This window comes from Grammomys surdaster, unplaced genomic scaffold (assembly GCF_004785775.1).
Source record: "Grammomys surdaster isolate TR1022 unplaced genomic scaffold, NIH_TR_1.0 127, whole genome shotgun sequence".
Classification (NCBI taxonomy): domain Eukaryota; kingdom Metazoa; phylum Chordata; class Mammalia; order Rodentia; family Muridae; genus Grammomys; species Grammomys surdaster.
The window spans coordinates 3,651,794-3,675,098 of record NW_021604585.1 but is presented as its reverse complement, the minus strand read 5'-3'; the positions used below and the strand labels follow the sequence as shown (position 1 = coordinate 3,675,098).

Here is a 23,305-nt window from a genome sequence, read left to right as displayed (position 1 = left end):
AGTCCATGAACATAGTAGTAGAAGCACAGCAGCCAGCCTCTGACAGTCCATGAACATAGTAGTAGAAGCACAGCAGCCAGCCTCTGACAGTCCATGAACATAGTAGTAGAAGCACAGCAGCCAGCCTCTGACAGTCAATGAACATAGCAGCCCAACAGAGTTTGGAAAACTTCCTGCTGCCCCATTCTTTGGGTTTGTTATTGCTGTTCATGCCAACACAATGTTTGGGTCAAATATATCTATGATACAGATAAATTAACTTATTAGAATTTCTGGCCCTTGCCAAGTAGAGTAGTTAGTCAAGAAATAAGTGTTGGACCAAAATGAACTGTATTCAAATTGGCCTCCATAAATCAGATTTGTTTAATCAAGAAGCTATTAAAACTACAAATAAGTTTTTTTTAATTTTACACTATTTTCAAACTGTTGGCTGAACAAGCTGTTTCCTGAAGATGATGTTCATATCGTGCCTAGAGTCTCAGCGAGTTCCTGTTCCCATTGTCACTGATATAGACCACACAGATGGCTGAAGTTGGTCTGCATCTGAAAGACACTCTATGACCAACAATTATACAACAGGTTTTAACCTCCTTCCATTAGGTTTGCAATGAGGGAAACATGAATCTTTCATCTAATGAAATTTTCATGCATAAGCAGAAATCTATTCCATCACAATTGCTAACCCACTGAATATATGTTCTACAAGATCAAAGGACACAGTTCCACAGTCTCATTCATCCTGGGCCCCTTCATGTCTCTGAATGAGTATATCAACTGAAATTCTCAAATTAAATCAATGCTAACAACTATTTGTTGTTTTTCCCATCATTTCCTCTCAGTTGTTTATGCAAGCACATAGTAAAATCAGTCATTACTGAAATGACTATTGCTACACATTTTATCTCCTTCATTAGCAGTTATGAAGATTAGGTTTCCTGGCGGCCTTGATGCCTGGGCTCTTAGGATAGTGATGCTAATAACACGACAATGTCAATGCTTTTGTGTCTGGCAAGCATTAATAATCAGATTCCCCTGAGATCCCATCAGAATCAGCAGCCTTAATGGGATCTTTGTGGTTACAAACAGAAGTAGGCTAGGCAGGGGATACACAATGTCTCTTGGGTCTGCTCAGACAAGGTGGCCCCAAAGAACATTTAAAGACACTGCTTTTACATTTTCCTTGCCACTGGCAGAGAATCCCACACAAGAACTGTGAAGCACTGTTTTCTGATACTGGAGCCAAATGTCTCTTAAGTAACTATATAATATGACCTCCATATATGTGTGTGTGTGTATGTGTATTATATATATATATATATATATATATATATATATTAAACATGTACACATAGACATATGCAACCACTGCATCAGTTCAATTAAAACAAGTGCACATACGCAAACATGTTCACATATACAATCAGTACATCTATTCAGTGAAAACAAAATGCTAGTTATATTTCTATTTTAATCCCACAATGCCTGCCTTTTCCTTCTCTTCCTCTTTCAAGTCTTCCAGTTTCTCACAAAAAAAGTCACAGACTATGACTTGCTGAAGACACCAAACAACTCTATCATCTTCCATTCACATGGTCCGACTCACATTCAGTCAGGACTCATGCCCACCTCCTGGGAGGAAGGGGAGCCTAGAAGCAAACTATCAGCATCTCATGCCAAACAGAATTGTAGTGTTCCTTGAGTCCTGCAAAGGAACAGGTAATGGCCAGAAATCTCCATGTCACATGAAAAGGGTATTTCCTGTCAGCCTTCATTCTGAACAAAATCTCACAGTTGCATACATATTGTTGAAGTAGGTTCAGCTTCCATGGGAAAATTCTAAGTGGAACTAATACGAGTTGGAAATTTAACCACAAAGGCGAAGTATAGGAAAAATAAGATATCCAAGCATTCTGAAGGTTTCTACAATGAGGCATGGGGTACAGCTGTCATGAACATTACTGTCTAGGGAACAGAGGGGAACAGAGTGACTTAGAAAGATCAAACACTTTCTTTATGTAACTTAAAACAAGTGCTCCCTGCCAGAAAGAGTCATTCCACAGAGCATATACATCATAAGCAATTGGTTTCTCCCAGCTAGCAAGAGTTTTACTTTCATTGAAGAAAATAAATATTGAATAGTTCAAATCTGGTTAACTAACCATAGTCTTCTATGTTTGTCACAGTTATGTGATTTTTCAGGCTTTTTTTTTAAACATTCATAATTAAGTAACAATAACAACAAAGAATGGCCCCAAAATGGGAAATGAAGATCTTTCTAAAAAAGAGTCAAGGTAAGGACAGGCAAGAGGGTTCGGCTGGTAAAGGGACCTGATGCTAAGCCTGAAGACCTCAGCTCAGTCTCTAGGAAAGAGAGAACCAGCTTCAAAAGTTACCTGTCCTCGGAACTACACACATGTGCACACACATGCACCATCTATACACATACAGGTGCAAATGAACACACAAACATGCCTACACACATGGAGATGCTCACGTGTGCATGTCCACACACACGTAAATGTAATAACAACATTTAAATATTCAAAGTGCCCATACCTTAAAAGTAGACTCCTCCCACCATTCTCCTATCAAATGCCCCACACTTTTATGAATTGACAATTACAAATTAATGTTTCATCAAGACTGCTGAGAAAAAAAACTAGTTCAAGCAGGTTTTAAGCAAACAAGAATCCTCTCTGCCACTTATAATAATTGTTTTTAACTTTCAAGAACTGTTTAGAGGATCCAGAGTCAAAAACCTATAAAAAAAAAAAAAGATTAAAAATGCGTTTGGAATTTCTAAATGCACTTACTTCAAACATCTGTCATCTTGTCACTAAACTTCAATCATCAAACCTGGAATCACAGGATTTCCATTTTAACGAGAATTTTCATGAAGAAGGCCTCTGCTCCTTATTCACAGTTTAGAAGAATGTAAATAGTTTAATGAGTAACTATAGACATACCCTTTCATTTATTTTTAATCGGCCATGCTAAACAAGCCATGAGAGTTTTAAACCAGTTACTTCAAAAACCCCTTTAAAACAGAATACTCACACAGTGAAGCACGTGGAGTCCTAGACACCCACCCCTATGCTAGAGCAGTGATCTTTGCTAGTAACTCTATTCTATTCAAACAATAACTCCTTTTCCTTGCCACCTACCCATAAATGATTCTTTTAAAAGATTTAAAGCATGTGTCTTTTTTAAAATACATATGAGCACAACTGCCTGGCTGACAAAAGAATCACAAAAATCCAAAATCCTGTGACAAATATAACTAAAGCAGTCTCGTCATGTCCTTTTTAGACTGACTGTAACCTAGTGGGATTTCTCTGAAAATGTCAAGGAGAGAACAATGGGTCTAAGAGTACTACTCTTTAATGTCGGCAAGCAGACCTTTTAATTTATTGTAACTTACTCTCCTATGATTAAAGCCAGTATGTGAACATCATCTATAGCAAAAAGATGTGTGATAAAGGGCTCCTTCTATTCATCCTGTGAGGTCTACTGCAAGACTAAGCTGCTCTGCCAGCCAAGCAACAAACACTATGGGGTGAGTCCATGTGCACACCCGGAGCTTAAATAGAACTGTCTAGAACTCGCCATAGTGAAACTCCATGCTATAACCATTTTCAAACAGAAAAGGGTCCAGGGTTTCTGCTAAAAATAAGATGGAATTCTGTACTTCAGACACGCGAGCCCATATGTTATACAGTTATTGGTAACGTGGAAAACCATGGTGGAGATCTGCAGCTTTTGAGACCATGGTGTGTGTTTAGGAAGTTCTCACACTTGGCTGTTAAACATTTCCAGCAGTGATCCATACTTATAAAGAGCTTCAGGCTTGCTTTTATTAATAGCCGACATCACAGAGGAAGCGCAAATGCCACGAGAAGAATCTGTTTCTAAGGTAACTCACCATGCATGCTTATGTAAATAACTCAGAAGCAGAGCTGCTCAACTGTAAGTGTGCCCAGATCTGTCAAGGGTTTCACGATTCCTTCCAACCTTCCAATTTCATGCTTTTCTCTCTACATTCAGCTGGCTGGATAACAAGTTCATGGCCTGGATGACTACAGCCTGCTTTCTAAGTTGCAAGAAAGGAGATAAAAGGAATGGGGAATTTAAGGGAGCATCACCTCTTGAGAGAGGTAAGAGAAAGAACTTGAAACAAGAGGGTATAATTCAGAAATGAATCATCATTGTTACTGAGTGTGAGCAGTGTATGATGGGCACACGGGTCCACTATATACCATTCTCTCTCTACTTTCTTGTATGATTGAACATTTTTCTAATAAAGGTTTTTTAATGGCAACCTTTTCACAACCTTTCTGCCAAATTCACTGGAGGAAATAAGAACAGAACCACAGAAGGTAAGTTCCTGTTAAGGTTAATTGTGTGTGTCAAGTTAACTGGGCCGTTGTGCTAAAATATTGGTCATAGATCATTTCGGGTGTTTCCTAAGGGTGTTCTTTGTGTGAGACTGATATATAAAGTGATGAACTTTATGTGGAGCAGATTGTCTTCTGCTGTGGGTAAGCCATAGCTGAACACTTCAAGTCTTGAATTTAGCAAAGGCTTGAAGAAGGAGGAATTCTGCCAGCAGACAGCCTTCTGGAACGACTGTAACAGCGAGTCTTTCTTTGGTCTCCAGTCAAGCAGCCCACCCTGAAGACCTAGAACTTGTCAGTTTCCTTAGCCACATAATTCACTAAAAACCAATCAAATTCCTTCTCTTTCTTTCTTCCTGCCACCCTTGTCCACTTCCACACACACACACACACACACACATATACACATACACATACACACACACACACACATACACACACACACATACACACACACACATACACACACATATATACACACACATACACACACACACACATACACACACACATACACACACACACCACAACTCTGGCCTGCTCAGATTTTTCAGGTATTCTTTCCAGCATTAAAAAGTGTATTTATAATCCCATTTAACATGAAACTCTGTCTCATCAACTAGTCTTTATTTTATGTGCTTATCCCGCTTATAATAACCTATAATTATTTCAATTATTTACCTCTTTAGTTTTACCTGCCTTCACTAAAGAACATAATTCTCAGAAGATTAATGACTAACTGGTCCTCTGTGCCACTTTACTTCCAGCACTTAGTTCAACATGTCGCCGGACACAGCATCCCAGTAAACACTAAAACACAGGGAAACGAGTATCCTCTGAGCAGCAAGCCTCAGCTGACTCCTTTGGAACTTTCACCCACCAAACACACAGGGTTCAGTTAGTCATACTATGACGGCCCCATCTAAGCTATTAACAAGCTTAGATGATTTTCCAGAGTACAAGACCAAAAGTCAAATCACAATAATTGGTGTCTCAAAGTCACTCAGACAAGTCAGTAGTCATTACAATGAGATATAAGCTTTGCTGTATTTCTTCCAGGTTCACAAGTCTCAGTTGTTTTCATCTCCCGTATTTGGTGAAAGCATATGGAACTTCCAGCCCAATTAAGGCATTTCATAGACATATATTCAGATTCTGCAAACCAAGGTAATGAAATCAGAAAAGACCATTCAGCTTAGCTTGCTAACAAATCTTGCCTTAGTTTGCATATGTCCAGTGGGGAAGGGTGACACAGGAACAATGAAGGGAATAATAGTTCATGCTTCCAAACAAGAAAGTAAAAGTAAGGATTTAGGAAAACAGAAGATCTTGACATTCAAACAATTATCCAATACAAAATTTTCAAAAAACATAATGTAATCCTAAATTTGTAAATTTAAAAAGAAGTACCTTCCAGGTATTGGAGGCACATGCTTTTAATTCCAGCACTCAGAAGGCAAAGGCAAGCTGATCTCTGTGTTCAAGGCCAACCTAGTCTACAGAGTGAGTTTCAGAGAAATCCTGGTTCAAAAAACCAAAAAGTAGCTCATTGGCATGCTTAGCTTTTAATCATCTTCTTAGAAAAAGAAGAATGGAAGAATATTGGGCCTCTGTGGGTTTTAAAACATTTGATTTATTTAAAATTCATCTGAGTAGGATATTCCAAAAGAAACCTGTAAACTTAGATGTTGGTATTCAAAATACAATGCCAAAAACACCACTCCAGCAAAGTAACTATGGATCATTCTGCTCTTACATTACCTGTAAAGGTCACCTCCACTAACTATATCTAACTCACCAACCATACTAAGAACCTGAAATATGAAGGAGTGTGTGCCAATTAGATGGACATATGCCTACATGTCCATCTTCATCTCAAAGGGCCAAAAAAAGTTGTAAAATCATGAATATATATTGGTCACTATAGTATATAGCTACATTTTATTTTTCTTTGGTTTCTTATTTGTTTTTCAGTTTTTGAGATAGAATCTGGCAGTGAATCCCAGGCTGGCCTCAAACTCACAACCTTCATGCCTCATTCTCAGAAGTGCTAGAGTTAGAGGTATTCTCTACCATGCCCAGGAATGTATCTATGTATTTGTATTCTTATGAATGTCTCATATCTTGATTCACATCCACAAAATTTTTCATTGCCTTTTCTTATTTTGGCATTAAAGAAAAACAGTAGCTGTTAAACTAATGATTATAATACTAGTTAAATATATAGCTGAGATAGTTACATGCTTCTGTTTTAGACAAGTTCACTGAAAATTTGTCTCAGAAAAATATATATGTATATATATATATATATATATATATATATATGGACTCATAGGGACTGGAGCTATTGGGAAATGTGGCCTTGTTGGAGTAGGTGTAGTATTGTTGAAGGAAGTATATCACTGTGGGGTGGGCTTTAAGGTCTCAGATGCTTAAGCCAGACCAGTGTGTCTTATTCTCTAATTGTTTCCCATGAATCCAGATGTAGAACTCTCTCAGCTCATTCTCCAGCATCATGTCTCCCTACACATTGTCATGCTTCCTGCCATGATAAAAACAGACTAAACCTCTGAACTGTAAGCCACAACCAGTTAAATGAAGATACAATTGAATGAGAGGTTCATGTTCCAGCCCCAGCAAACAGCAGAACTTGGTAGCTTCAGGAACATGGTTCTGGCTTGAGAGACAGGAATATAAGAAAGAGGTAAAGAATCTCCCTCTGTAACTAAAGAAATCTGCTTAGTCCAGGCATGTGTCAGGGGTATCCCTTCATATAGGTCTAGAGAGACCATTCTGTAAAGATGAAGCCTGCAAAACCATGAAGACCATAAAATGTTGGAGATGCCAGAGCTGTGGACTACTTGTGCAGGAAACTGCCAACAGGGAGTAGAACCAGTCCAAAAGAAAGAAGTGTGCTACAGTCAGCAAAGCTGAAAGGAGTTGGAGAACTGAAGAATGCTTTGACATCAAACATGGACATGTAGAGTTTAGAGTTTGTCCAACTAGTCTTCAGTCTTACTTTGAAACAGTTTTAACTCACTATGCTCCCTGTCCTCCATTTTGGAATGGTATTGTATATCCTGTGCCACTGTATGTTGGAAGTATGTGATCTGCTATTTTCATTTTGGCTTTACAGGGGATTAGAGTTAAGAGATTGCATGAGTATCAGAAGAACCTTTGAACTTTGGACTTTTAAATAGTTGAGACTATCTTAGACTATTTTAAATAGTAGAGACTATTATACACAATGAGGACTTCTGAAGTTGTACTAATCATATTTTGCACTATGATATAGTTATAAGCCTATGGGGGCCAGGAAGTAGAATGTGGTAGTTTGAATGAAAATGGTCCCATAGACTCATATGGACTGGCACTATTGAGAGATATATCCTTATTGGAGTAGATGTGGCATTGTTAGAGGAAGTGTGTCATTGGGGGGTAGGCTGTAAGGTCTCAGACGCTCAAGCCAGGCCCAGTGTGGCATTCTCTTCCTGATGCCTGGAGGTAGAACTCTCAGCTCTTTCTCAAGAACCATATCTGCCTGCATATCACCATGTTTCCAATCATAACAATAAAGGGCTAAACCTCTGAACTGCAAGACAGCCCCTATTAAATGTCTTCCGTTATAAGAGTTGCCTTGATCATGGTGTCTCTTTGCAGCAATAGAAACTCTAAGACATCTATAATATGATAATCTTGAATCCTCACAAATACTTATTACTTAAATCTACAAACCCAGTTTTTATACATTAAGTACAGATGAGGAACATATCTCTCTCACTGTCCAGGATAAGACAGAAGCAGTATGGCTGATCATCCCTACAGGCACTGATGGGCAGAAGCAAACACAGTGGAAGTGTTCATCTTCAGTCCTTTATCAGGATACCCCACCTCATCCCAACATCTTTAAAACATCTGGAATTCTTTGAAGTTATACATTCCTTCCCCTGCTGCTTTCCACTCTCTATTCTTTTTCTATTATTCATTAATCATTTTTATAATACTTTTTATTGGATATTTTATTTATTTACATTTCAGATGTCATCCCCATTCCCCATTCCCCCCTAGAAACCCCCATCCTATACCACCTCCTACGTTTTGCTTTTATACCATTTTAATTACATGCAAGTATTAAGGTCAGTTCTAGTTTGAGGGATTAGCAATACAATAGATGCAAATAGTCAAGGAACAAGCAAGACAATAAACACAAATAGTCAAAGAACAAGCAAGGAAATAAACAAAGTCCCTGTGATCTCTCCCATGATCACTATTTCTAAGGGCTTATCAGGATGACCAAAATACCTGAGCCTACTTCCCTGTCCTAGCCCAAAGTCATTTTCATGTCTGATGCCTTCTTCTTTGTTCTAGCCTAAGATTTAGATTCCTGCCTGAAATTACTTCTTTGTTCTAGCCTAATGTCGGAATCCTGCCTGAAGCCCACTTCCTTGTCCTTGGCCAATGTCATATTCCTGCCAAGCAGCCCCAAAACCTCTCCACCTCTCCCCCCTTTTTATTTCGTCAACAAGACTGAGCCTGTCTTAGGTCATTCTGACAAGAATGCCTTCCTTACCTGTTCACGGAATATGCATTATCAAAAGCAATGCATTTCTGTCTTAGGTTGGTAAGGCTCTGTGTAGAATCTTATCTGTCCTTGGCTTGCCAGCCTGTTAAATTAATAACTCTGCCTGGGGGTCCATTTTCAGTTTTAAGTCATGTACTTTGGCTGCCAAGATGTTGATGCTGTTAAAGACAAGCTTTAACATGATGGGCAAGAATAAAAGTATTCCCAGGACAAAATGGACTAGCATGATAAAGCTATATATGCCATTCTTGAAGCTTGACCAAAATAGAAATACTGACCTCAGGCCATGGATAATTTTATCAGCAGTATCTGCCACATCAACACTCATCCTAGTAACATTCCTTAAACTCATAAGCTCACTATGCAAAGTTAAAACTTCCAGAGAGGTGCTAGAATTATGCCAAATGCTCTGCAAGTGTCTTTAAATTTTTTTCTAATTGTGATGACTATCACTGTAAATTTTAGAAGTAACACAAATCCAATGGTATTTGGTATGACACTCGAGATGGCTCCTTACTCTTAAACTCTGAAACTCCTTCTAAAAATTTGAGTAGATAAAGAGCATCAATCCATTGTTTCAAATCCCTATCTAAATCCTCTTGTATATTCAACACGTTAGTAACATTTTTTGCTAAATGATTAACAAAAATAGCTGTCTTAACTTCTTGTGTCAAAGCAGTTGCAGAAGCAGTGGTGCTAGCAATTAATATAATTAAAGCTGTTATACCAGCAATAATCAAGCCCACTACCCTATTGCTTCTGCTTAAAGCCTGACTCACTTCTTCCAAAGCTTTTTTCAGAAGATCAAGGTTCTTTCATACTCAGGGCAATAAAACAAAAGCTGGTTGATAGACCTCCGTAACCAACATGCCAGGTTTCAAGAAACTAACACAATTAGAAGTATACAATCAATGCAACTTACATTAAATACTGTAGAAGAAACAAAAGTATTTTTAACTTGGCAATTAAAATAGCATTAACATATGTACTATCACTTGTTTGAAATCTAGACCCTTTCCCAACTTTATCTCTTGCTAACATAACATCATAGAGAACTGCAGCTAACTTCCAAATATGTCCCTAAAAATGTCTAGAACCAGTCTTCCAAATGAAGACTGTTACTTTCAATATTGGATTGATTTCTAGATCAGTCTATGATTAAGTCTGAATAACTGGTCATATTTAAGAAAATACAAGAGTCGTTATAACTTCTCTTTTGATTCTAGTTCCATAGGGTCTAAAAACTTGAGGCAAGGCAGCTTGTCCCATCTGGGATATAGGCAAGCAAAGGTAGATCAGAAACATATGTCCAATCCAGCTTCCCAGCCACCATTGTCGGGGCACTCAACAAGCTCACAGGTCAGCATCATTCTTTGTCCTGGAATCAGCATGTCTCACCCATCACTCTGGCAGCCACCATGCTCTTTCGGCGTCCTATGATCCTGAGTTTGTTAGAGCTCCTGGGAGTCCAGGCTCCTCTGAGTATTCTGCCACTCTCTATTCTTAATTAACTAATTTGCAGTGAATTTTGGGTAATAGCTTTTGTAAAAAGCTTTTGAGGATTAGAACCCAGAACAGCTCAATTTGACCTTGAATTGCAATCTCTGATAACTAACCATAGTCTATATAATAACCATCTAATAGGCTATCTCTTTGTAAAACCTTCCTAATCCTGCCTGGGTAGTGTGGGAATGGATCAATAAGGAACAGTGAAAAGAAAATCATATACTCCATTCTTCATCAACTCTCTTGATTTCACCATTTGAAAACCTACAGTAGGTTGAATGGCGGACCACCAAAAATTATATACTACATTCATATCCCTAGAACCTGGGCATGTTACTTTGTTTCATATATATATGGCAAGTATCTGATGATGTAATTAATGACCTGAGACAAGCTTCCTGGGTTATCATTGTGAGCACTAAATACAATAAGTGACACACTAAAGACAGAAATATAGAAGAGAGAGGTAGTGTGAAGAGGGAAGCAGAGACTAAAGTATTCAAGAACAAGCTAATGGATACCAAGGTCAACCCATCAGACAAGAATGGAGCAAGGAGCCAACTCCTCCCTGGAGCCTCCAGAATGTGAGCATCCTAACTTCCAGACATGATCAGATCTGGAACTGTACCAGAATGAATTTCCACAACGACACCAAGTACACAGCAATCTGCAATAGTATGAAAGGAATACACTCCAAACCCACCTGTCCAACTTCTACTACACCCATCTTCACTATAAAAGTATGATGGAGTAAGTTGAAGAGGTGAGAAAGTAGAAAAACAGAAATCAAGGTCCTGCCTCTGGGGTTAGGCAAGCTTAAGTCTGAGTTCTGCCAATTAACAGCCTAGGATAAACATTCATCGTAGTAAGTCACAGCTTCCTCATCCGTAAAATAGATGATAATAAGACTTCCTCACTGAACTACTTTATAGGAAATATGTATGTGAACATACCATAACTCAAATGTATAGATTCATTTTTTTTAAGTAGCAGCCATAATAGTGCAAGTAGAAGGAATTATTGGGATAAGTAGATCAAGAAATAACCTCAAAGTTGCAGACAAGGATGAAGACGTACACATAGACTTGGAAGGAGTTTATTTTTAATAAATTTTCTAACTCACAATTGAAGAAAACCTTTTTTGCTCTAAGTGATATCTGCCCCCCCCAAAAAAAAATCACTACTAATGATCAACACAGCACCTTAAAGAAAGAAAGCATATAAGGTGCATGGAATACTGAGTAGGTCCATGATAATAGAGACTGCTAAATAAATGTCAGCTGCCAGCTATCACTGTTACTACCTGTGTCTCTAGGAAGACACTGATCCCCCTCATCATCCCCTTTCTAATTCCAGATACAGTGATATGTATGTTCTAGCTATAGAAAAATACATAGCCTAAGAGAATATATACAGTATTTCTCAGGCAAATTACTTTGAGCAGTAGATGAAGGAAACAAATCAGTGCTTCTTCATCTGACATTACCAGACGAGCTAAGAGACTTCTTTCCTATTTCAAACTCTTGCCTCATATCATTAGATTAGAAGAGTTACTTAGTTGTGGATGCTAAAGCCATCTTTTCGGTCCTCAATTTTTTTTTTTGGTTTCATACAGCATAATCTAAAAGCAGGACAGCCTACTTGATGTTTAATCTTTCTTATTAGATCTCTTCCATTCACAGAGCTCCACAAGTTGCTATGGTAACCCTATGAGCTGAATAGGATCACAGAATGAGAACTGGGAGAAACTAGTCCAGACTTATCAATTTGCAAATGAGGACTTCAGGCCCAGAGAGGTGAAGTGGGTTTCCCAAAATACTGTGGCCAATTAGCAGCAAAGTAAGCTCCAAGTGTCTGCCCCATGCTTCCCTCCACACACAGGGCTGCCTTCCTTCCTTAACATTTGTCAAAACATGTTAGGAACATCCCAACTTCACTAAGGAATCAGTGCATTCAGGATGACAATTAACGAAAATATCAAAGGTTAGGAATGTGGAATACAAGCGTGTTTTCCACAGCTTCTGATCCATGATAATGAACCTTTCAGGGGAGAGATGTCAAAAGAGGGTGGTTGCTTCTTTGGGGTTGTCATCTGAAGAATCTCCTGATTCTGCTCTTTCTAAAGCTACCTCCTGGGTGATCCTGCCCCCAAGTCTGAGGCAAGTGCTTTCCATTGATTTTGTGCTTTCTTCTTATTGTTTCATGATCTCAAAACCTCAACTTATCTGCAAGTGTAATTTAGAATCATCCCTAGAACTCTTCAAAAAACAAAGAACAAACAAACAAAAACCATGATCCAAGACAAAAAAAAAAAAAGGTGTCTTAAATAGCTCCAGCCTGAGTTCCAGTCTTTATTATTTGCAAAGGAAAACACCCCATCAGCTTCAGTCTCCCACCTTAAGTAAAGAATGGGATATGTTGACATATATCGTCTTCTCAGAAGACTTGCTTGTTTGCTCAATGGCCATAGTCCATGAGGACCATCAGCATAGACACCACACCACCACTTTTACAAAATACATAATTTATTCTAAGACAACTCTGACAACATCCTATAATCCCAACATGCAGATAAAGAGACTGAAGGTCAGAATGATTCCCTTAACTCACCAAGGTCATATGAGAGTGACAGTCAACTCTGAGGGAAAAGAATCATTCTGAATCCTGCCTCCTTACTAGACTATAGCCAAGCAACATCAGCTCTTTTCCCTTAACCTAGACCCAGATTGGGAAAGCAGTGGCTACAGGAGTCACAAGTCCTTGATTTTACATGACAAGCTCCATTAAATATGAGTCAGATGCCCCAAATGGAGTTCAAAAGAACAAGACAACTGCAGAAGTGCCAGTCAACTGCCAACTACAGCATCCTTCCCCTTGACTGACTCTGCAGTGACCCAAACATGCTTACATGTGCTTTGATATTCTGTCCACCCGAAGGTGAAGCCTAGTTCCCAGTCCCCTGGGCATAGACTAGAATCAGTGAAAAACAGAAGCAGAGGGAAGTGGCAATGTATGGCTTTGTAGATGAGGTTATGAGGGGAAGTGTGGCCCTCTTTACTCTCTGTGAGCCTTGAGCAGTTGCTATGTCTTGAAGATTCAAGGAGCCCTGGAAGTATCCACAAAGACTGGAACTGAGCTTCCTGCTACTCTGGATGTGTTATTGCCCACTGACTTATCTGCACCCTCACAAGAGACACACACCCTGATCTGACACACCCAACTAGGCCACTCCTATGTTTCCAAACTACTAAAATACGTAGTTTGAGATAAATATATATGCAATTAAGTTGAAATTAAACAATAGATAATTGGCCCACTTAAATTCCTAAAGTATGTCTCTACCATCAAAAAAGCTGAACTATCTATGGTTTAAAAGGCTGCTCTATCAATGAACTAAATGTTCTGTTTATTTCACGGCTTGCTTGGAACTGAAAGGTGTTCTAATAGCTTTGGACCTACCCAAGAAAGCATACAAAGTTTCTCCTTAACACATACCATGAGGGGTACTCTAGAATATGGCTACTAAGAGCAAGAGAACTGCCCTTCCCTGCCTAACCTCTCTGGATGACAACCTGGACCCTGTGATGACAATCTGGACCCTGTGGTGACAACCTGTGACAGTGTCCTTCATCACTAAATTCTTTACTTAAGCAACTGAAAAAGTATATCCTTCAAGAGCAAGTAGTCACTTCTTCATGTGACTTCTCCTTCATCAAACAGAGTTAGATACAGAAACTGAAATTTTCTTTCTAGAAAAGAGTGCTGTGTTCCAAGGTGGGAATGGTCCTTGAATGCTGAGCAGCTCAAAAACAGCTAACCCAGTAACAAGTCAGTATTGTTCCAATGTCATGAAGGCAAAACCCTTCCAGATTCTTGTCAATCAACATATACTTTTTCTCCTTTCTCGTTTCTACTAAATGAGAGAAGGGAGGAGACAAACTCAGGATTTTAAAAGCAGAGAGTACGGAGAGTGGGGGTAAGTCTTTCCCCATAAGCTCTGAGGATAACAGGAAGAGCTAACGCATCTGTTTGTGGTGCCCTTTATCTTGTCTACAATAGCTATTGCTGGCCAGCTCAGCTGTGAATTCTTATGGGGTCACCCTGGAAAAAAGTGCCACTTTCTAGCTCATTCAAATAGCAGCAGGTTGCCAGGCTCAGGAGAACATAGAGCATGGTGCTTACCTGCTCCTGTGTGGACCCCAGTCTTGTCTCTTGAGTGCTTTCTTTTCCCTCGTTGCTCTGGGTTTGGATGCCCTCTTATGTTTTCAGAGCACAGCTTCTTGTTGATGAAGAGGACAAGGACAGCCAGAAGGACAACAAAGACCCCGATGGCAGACAGGAAACCAGTGGCTTCAGGAGTGACTAGGAAGAGAACACAGTGGAAAAATAAAGTCACTACTATTATAGGGACCCAACGTTGGTTCTCACAACTGAATAGATTCAGTACTTGAACTCCTTTTATTTAATGAAAGTTATGCTGCCTGTTTCTTGGTAATATCCCAACACTGTAGTAAAGGGAAAGGAAGGTGCTGGGACTGGGTTCACCTCGCTAGGCAGGTTTCTCCCGTGACAGACATCATATGTTTGCATATGTGGTTTCTTCTACATGACATACAACTCTTCTTGCTCCTATTGGTGAGCCTGGTATTCATTGTCACAGACATAAAGACAGATTCTTCAGATGAGTTGAGATATTAATGGTTGGCCAGTCCCATAAACCAATGCTGCTATAAAATACAACTGTCAGGAGCATACAAATTAAGCAACCTGAGAAAGATTTTTCTGGATATATCCATCTAGGATGGCAAATCAAAGAAAAGTCATTTCTGGGGCATATTTTTACAGTCCCAAATACGCAGTATGATGGTTACAGTACTCCACATATTTTAAAGAGCCGTTGATATTTAGTACTTTTTTTTTCTTGTTGTTGTTTTGGTTTTTTGTTTGTTTGTTTGTTTGGTGTTTCGAGACAGGGGTTCTCTGTGCAGCCCTGGCTGTCCTGGAACTCACTCTGTAGACCAGGCTGGCCTCGAACTCAGAAATCTGCCTGCCTCTGCCTCCCAAGTGCTGGGACTAAAGGCATGCGCCACCACTGCCCGGCAATATTTAGTTCCTTAATTATGCTATGAGCACTTAAAACAGGAACACCAGACTCAACTCAGGGAAGATTCCTGTGACAGTTAAGCCAAGATAACATTCAGTAAAGAAGTCTAGAAATTAATATGCACAAAGGAATCAATTACAGAACCAATATCAATAAGAGTGAGTAGTGGAGAAAAGTATACATGAAACTTGAGGAAAATAAGAGAAGTAGTAATGGCCAGTCATGGTTTGTCAATCTTACTGTATCTGGGGTCAACTAAGACCTGAGTAGCTGGGCCCTGCCTGTAGGTATTTTCTTGAATGGATCATGTGATGGTTTGTGGAGTCTCCTGGCTACATGCAGAAGACAGTCTCCTTTTGGCTGCCTTCAGAACAGGATGTAGGGGGGAAAATCTCCCGCTGGAGTGAGGGACCCTCAGTGCTTCCCAACCAGTGGTCCAGCTATCTCGGATCTGACCATGGCTCTAAGGACCATGCCTAACGCTAGCTGCAGCCAATTTCTGTAATACACCATCCCTGAGAATACCCAAAAACAGTACCAGAACTGCACCTGAGCCACCAGCACTCTGCCCAGGTGCGGGGTTTCAGATCCCCCAGACTGCGGACTACAAGTGACTACGGACTATAAATGACTACGGACTACAAGTGACTACGGACTTTAAGTGACTACGGACTACAAGTGACTACGGACTACAGGTACCAGCAGTCCGTAGGGACATCGATCTCCCAGCACCAGCCCTGCCGCACACTTTGCCGCACAGCACAGCCCGCGGCTGATCACTTCGGATTTCTCCGTGCGGTGGCGCACCTGTGTCGCAGAATACGGCCTGCCAGCGTTATCCACCTAGGATGCACCTTTGGGAGTGCACAGCGACACCAGCCCATGTTTTCGGGTGCTGAGTGCGAATTTCTTGTTTTTCTTACCGGCATTCCCCCAGCGAAGATGCGAGCCGGAATCTACTTCTATTTCCTGTGAAACTTTGAGGCTGTTTTATGTTCTCAATTTCACATTTCGTTTGAAAGAAAAGAGGGTTGTTTTTTTAAAATTTACATTAAGGTGAGCCTTAAGAAGCACAAAATAAATTCTAACTCAAGAATACATAGACATATGCATGCATATACCATGTGGTGTGTGTGTGTGTGTGTGTGTGTGTGTGTGTGTGTGTAACAATGACTAATGAAGAGGTTATGAATTTGAGAGGGACTGGGGAGATGTATATTTGTACCTGGCAGTTATAACCACAGATAAACTGTGTAGTTGAGAAAGAATGAATTGCTAAGCTGTATTTGCTTTTTAAATTAAATTAATCTTTAGTAAAAAGTTGCCTTTTTAAGAAATTAGTCCTTTATCTGCTATAGTTTGATATCATTTCCATTCCGTTTGACCTGTAAGACCTGCTATTCTCCATGACTGTATACTTGCTTATAATGGAATAAATCGTGTGTGTGTGTATGTATGTATGTGTGTGTATGTATGTATATACAGTACACACGTAGAAAATCTTTCCCAAATTTAATTTAAAATTTTTTAAGTACAGATTTTATAGCATATGAATTTTAATTCAAAAATAAGCTTTAAATTCCAAAAATAAATATCATTTTTAGAAAGACTGGAAGGAAATATATGGGGGAAAAATCATTCTAGTTTTCTAAGATTTGTTATAAGTGATGATCCTCATGTTTGAACATTCTATAATTTTATTATTCAACATTTAAAATTATAAATAGTATTTAAATGCTATAAGAGTCATAAGAACTATCATCGGCACAGGGTTACAGTTAACATGCACCATTGAACACAGCAGGCCAAGAGTTCTGACAGTGTAAGCCAAAGCAGGTTTGATGCTTCATTTGGGTCTACACAAAATTAGAAGCTTAGAAAGAAAAACCAACCTTAAAGGCATTCTGTATCATATACATCATATCATAGCGAAGAACAAATATTCTCTGTATCATCTGCTGTGGATGACAAGGACACATATGTCATGAAACGTCAGTGCCATCTGCAGAGTAACTCATCTAATTATTCCAGTAATTACTAAATTGGAAATCAGATGGCTGTGAAGTTCGGTCACATAGTTCATGTTGAAAACTTCCTCAAAGTTAGCTGTATCTCTGGCACGCCACTGGAAGGCTCCATCTGTTGGTTTTTAAGCAAGAGCCCAAGGAGCGGGTAGAGCATAGAGTGATAGAGAGAAGTCTCTTGTGTCATAGTCATGAAATAGATGTTTATACATTCCCATCTATGGCCAGACTAAAGCCATCTGACTCACAAGAACTGGAAAAAAGAGAGCGAAACAGTTAACAAAAACAGTAAGGATGAAACCAGAAATAATTGAACAATGACCACAGAAACAAGATCAGAGTTTTAGTCTCTCAGCATTCCTCTAGGAAGCATGAGAAACATGCTTAAAAACAGCCGCCATCACAAAGGACTCACAGCCATGCAAGACGGTGGCCATCTCAGGCTCTGGAGTAAATGTCCATCAAAATTCCCAATTGTTGGAAGAGCTGAAAGAAGACCAAAGAGTAGGCAAGGGCACAATTACCTGGGATCTAGAGGACAGTGAAGTTACGACACTTAAAAGAAAGACAGGGATGATAATTGGGTCTCCAAGAACAAATTATGAAAACTGAACATGCAGCCTTAAAATAGAATATAGGGCCTAAATACCTAGAGGCACCTCCCCTGTCACATTTGTAAAAGAAAAAAGAAAGAAAGAAAGAAAAGAAATCAACATGAAAGGCATGAGAGGCTCAAATGGAATGGTGGGCCCAAGAGCCACCGCAGCAGGGACAATGTGGCACAATTCCCCACAGCATCCAAGTCATCCTGCAGGAACTCCGGTGTGTTGCTGACAAACATTAGTCACCAAGGCCCCTGGCTCCCCTCCCCCATCCAATCCACATTTTTCTAGATAGACCTTTTGAACCTCAAACTACTAGAGAGGAAGCTCCACTCCGACTTCATCCCAATGCTAGTTTCTTATCCATTTGGAAAACTTGTTTGTGCTGTGTTGCATCTCCCTGATGAGTATAACCCTAATCCACCCACATGAGCCAAGAAGGTGTGCCCCTGAGGAACAGTGACTGTAACTGGGCACCAGAGACATCTCACAGTCACCTGTTGCTCACTCCACCCTGGCTCTCCAGCCAGAGCCACAGGGTAGCTCTTAGAGTAGGTGATAAGCCTTCAGGAGCAGACCATGGGACTACTGCTGGCTTTGGGAAGCTTCAGCTGTACCCTTGCCTGCTTTCTTAAGCCTTAAGTGTTGTGCCGGCTAAGCCACCCTGTGCCCACCTCTCCACTCCCACCTTTGGCTGAAGTTTAGTTTAGAACCCTCCAATCCCTCTGAAATTGGTCTTCAGTGAGGAATGTAGGACTTCCCATTTTTTCTCCTCTTCATTCCCCTCACTGCCCATCACAACCTGAAACTTGTTCTGGCCAGAAGAATCAGATGGCAAAGAAGAAAGGGAGGGAGGAGAGACAGATAGACAGACAGACAGACAGACAGACAGACAGACAGACATAAGGGACTGAAGAGATGGCCCAGTGGGTAAAATGCATGTCAGGCAAGCATAAAGACCTGAGTCTGGTCCCTAAAAGGCTTGTGGAAGTTGGCTGTAGCTGCCCACACCTAGGACCCAGACTGTTTGCTGGCAAGGTTAGGTAAGAGGCCCTGTCACAAAAACAAGGTGGAAAAAAATAGAGAAAGATAGCTGAAATCAACCTCTGGCCAGATGTGGACACATGGATGAGTGTACCTACAGACACACATGTAGCATATAAGTATGAGAGAGAGAGAAAGAGAGAGAGAGAGAGAGAGAACCCCAAGCTTAAATAAACCACTTAAGAATGCTTATCAAATCTCTTTTCTGAAATGAAAGGAAAAGGAGTGGACCTGTGGGGAGAGAAGAGGATGGGGACTGGGAGGAGAGGGGCAAAGCAAACTATGGCCTGCATACAACATGGGAGAAAATAAAAAACATCAAATATGAGCTATAATATACTTTTACCTATAAAGTACTTCTACAATTAAAAATAAATAAATAAACAATATCTTTGATATTTTCTGGTTCTAAATTTGGGAGTAACTAAAAAACATATGCTTCATATGTGTGTGTGTGTGTGTGTGTGTGTGTGTGTGTACACTCATATCCACACACTGTGAGGAAATTCACAGCTCCACTTAAAACTTCATCCCAGTAGTATCTAACAAAGATAAGTTAACTACGTGTTCAAACAAATTCTTTGGAAGTAAAAAATAGACCTTTCAAAAACTAGGGGAGAGGGACTGGCTTAATGAAACCTAAGTGAGATTTTAGCATGTTCCAAAATAAAGCATAGCAACATATGGAGTCACTAGCAACCAACCATCTCTCAAAACACTTGAGAATACATTTGGGGGATGCATGGAGTGCTATCTTTAATATAGTAATATATGTGTTGAAATGTGTCCATCTTCTTCTGAAAATTAAGTAGCCTATCTGATCTACATGTTAAAATACAAATTCTCACTTGACATACACACACACACACACATTTACTTCTAAAAGTAAGGAATTATCAAGCAAACTTGATCTCTGTCCCCTTAACGCTCAAAGATACTAGTTCAAAAGTAGCACTTGAAAATGTCAGACAGACAGCAATATACCCCACAAACAGAAGAGAAGATCTGAGGTTTTAGGACATTCCTCTGTGGTCTGAATTCTCCTAGATACTGTGATAATTCTCTACTACACAGAAAGACCCTGTCTCAAAGAGAGAGAAGGGGGAAGAGGAAGAGGATGAGAAGGAGGAGGAGGAAGAATAAAAAGAGGAGGAGGAGGAGGAGGAGGAGGAGGAGGAGGAGGAGGAGGAAAAGAGAGAACAAAAGAAAAACCTATCTTGTGGAAACCTCAGAGCATATTCAACATATGATGAGGTGGCTTTTTTTTCCTTTGAAATGGATTTTTTCATATTTTATTTTTCTATTTTAATCTTGGTTTCCACTCAGCTTCTACCAGATCCTCCCCATTCTCCCCACTCACCCAAGTCCCCTCCCCCTCCCCCCGTGTGTGTGTGTGTGTGTGTGTGTGTGTGTGTGTGTGTATGATTGAAAAACAGGCATTCAAAAAAACTAAAATAAAATAGAAACAAACCAGAATTGGACAAAACAAACAGGAAAAAAAGAGGCGAGAGAGAGAAGGAAAGAGAGAGAGCCCAAGAAACAGACTCCGAGACACACATTCACACACACAGGAATCCTATAAAAACACAAAATTGGAAACCATAATATATAAGCAAAAGACCTGTAAGGGGGGGGGGGGTCAGGACTCAAAAATACCACTGAATTGATTTCGAGATGGCCATCAATTGCTGGGTATGGAAGCTGCCCTGAAGAGTGGTTTGTTTCCCCAGTGAGACTGTTTGTAAGTGGTTATCGGTTGGAGATAGCTGCCAGATCAGGCATCAGGCTAGTGTTGACTTCTCCTGTCAGTGCTGGCATTCCATCCGGCTCAGACATGTGCAGTCCTGTGAGTGCTGACATAGTCTCTCTGAGTTCATAAGTACCCCAGTACTGGTGTGTCTAGAAGGCCTTGCTTCCTTGGCATTCTCCATCCACACTGGCTTTTACGATCTTTCTATCTCCCCTTCTGAAGGGTTCTCTGAGCCTTGAGGGAAAGGGCTTGCTGGAGACATTCCATTTAGGACTGAATGTTCCAAGGTCTCTCATTCTCTGTACATTGTCTAGTTGTAGGTCTCTGTATTTGTTGGATTTTTTATATCAATTGGATCGATTTAATTTTCAAGAAAATGAAATAGATTTTTGGTAAATGAGAGAGACTCAGAAAGAAGTCTACTTCAGATGGATAAAATATCTTAGGAGGATGATATCCAACTTTCTTCAACACTTGAAAACAAATGCATTTGGAGAACATTTGGAGTGAATATAATTTTGATTTGTTTATGACTTCTTTATTTTTCGACTCACAGAAGACTACCCACACAGGGAGGCTGAAATTTAACAGAATTGCTTGTCACTAATCCAAGCCCTTTTTGAAAAAAATAATTCTTGCATCCTAGAGCAATTAAATACTTTAATGATTATTCTGAAATGTTTCATTTTTAAAATTTCACCCACCCACAAAAAATTATAAGATTAATATTCAAGGCCATTGCATAGCAAAGAATGAGACAGCTAGGCATAGAAGATTTAAAGGCCTTTCAACTTCTAATCTCATGTACAGCACATTTTCCTGTTTTCAAGAAAGTTACCTGAGCACAGAAACAAGTTCACCTTGTTGCCAAGAATTTGTTACTTGAGAACATCAAAATCCATTGATCCTTCAGTCAAGAGCAAAATTCTCCAATCCCAACATCAAAATCCAGGATCCGGTGTTAGCGTCCCTTCCTAAGGTCCAGACCATATGACAACCACTTAGGTAACAATGGAAACAAGATTGTCATGGTTTTCAAATAAGATAAGCACTTTTCAAACTCTTGTACCTTATCAGAAGTACAAAACGGGAAGGAAAGCAAAAGGGAAGCTCCTCTAGATAGACTTCTGTCCGGGAGGTGGGAGAGCCTCCTCCAAGGCAGATGGGGAGTCTAATCAGTTCTTTTGATTTCTCTACTCTAAGTATTTACTGGTTCTTTTTAATTACAAAAAGAAAAAAAAGACACCATAAATTGTCTGTTTTACTGTCTGTGCTAATTTCATTTCATTATATCCTTGGAGTAAGCTATTATTTTCCCGCTGGTTCCCATGGCATTTTTCATTATCCGTTGCTAATTGTCTAGCATTCGCATAGGACTGTGACCCAAGTAGGCTGCTGCGTGGGCTGAAGTTCTAGAGGAAGCTGAGCAGCAATAGGCTTCAGCATTGTTATTATTGTGACACATTAGAAGATTTCCACCCACTTACATGCCCACATCGCTCTACTGCACATCATCCGTACCCAGAGGGGCCATGCACTGAGGCATGGAAGGCCATCTGCACCAGGCTTCCCACTTGGTGATTAGCATCAAGCATCAAGGGAAGATTATACCTCGGGTCTGGTGGGTGCAGCTGTGAAGCCGGAGGTCTGGCTCTACTTGGCATACATAAATGCTGATCTTCAAACACAGCTACGACAGATCTGTTTAAGAGGTTCCTTGATTCCTAACCATGAACACAAGCACCAGATTCAGCCAAAGGAATATACCTTTATATCCCAGATACATTGCCAGATCAAAGGGTAATTTAGAGAGCTAGCCAGTTCTTGAGATGTAAACAGGTTGGAGATTTTTAAATATATTTTGGCATGCAGTGATTCTTAAAGTTATTCCCAATGAAATAACTCCTTTCAACTTGTTGATTGTGGAATTTGAAGAGTCTTCTAAAACAATATAGAGTATTGTCATTGGCCTTGGTTGTCTCCCAGAACTTATAGGTAGGACCCTACTGCTGAAGACACAAGAATTGGAATCACTGGGTTGTGGTGGTGCATACCTTTAATCTCAGCACTTGGGAGGCATAGGCAGGCAGATCTCTGTGACTTCAAGGCCAGCCTGGTCTACAGAGTGAGTTCCAGGATAACCAGGACTACACAGTGAAACCCTGTCTCAAAAAGCAAAAAGAAACAAACAAAGCATTGGAGGACTCAAACTGAAACTGATCAGGATGCCTCCTGCCTGAAGACTAGCTGTCATACTATCCTAGGAAGAAAGGAAATCAATAGTTCTACAGTGCTGTAG

At 40.0% G+C, this 23,305-nt stretch overlaps 1 protein-coding gene across 4 annotated transcripts in view; it reads right to left on the bottom strand.

The window, feature by feature from the left end:
• The window catches only part of Syt16 (synaptotagmin 16), a 239,053-nt gene that overhangs the window by 120,962 nt on the left and 94,786 nt on the right, over window positions 1-23,305 (bottom strand). For all 4 annotated transcript variants that reach the window (XM_028789662.1, XM_028789669.1, XM_028789672.1 and 1 more), the window contains exon 2: window positions 14,665-14,844. Coding sequence is in view for 2 of the 4 variants with exons in the window: in XM_028789672.1 (XP_028645505.1) it covers window positions 14,665-14,844 (180 nt within the window). In the remaining 2 variants the exon portion in view is untranslated. The remainder of the gene's footprint in view (window positions 1-14,664; window positions 14,845-23,305) is intronic.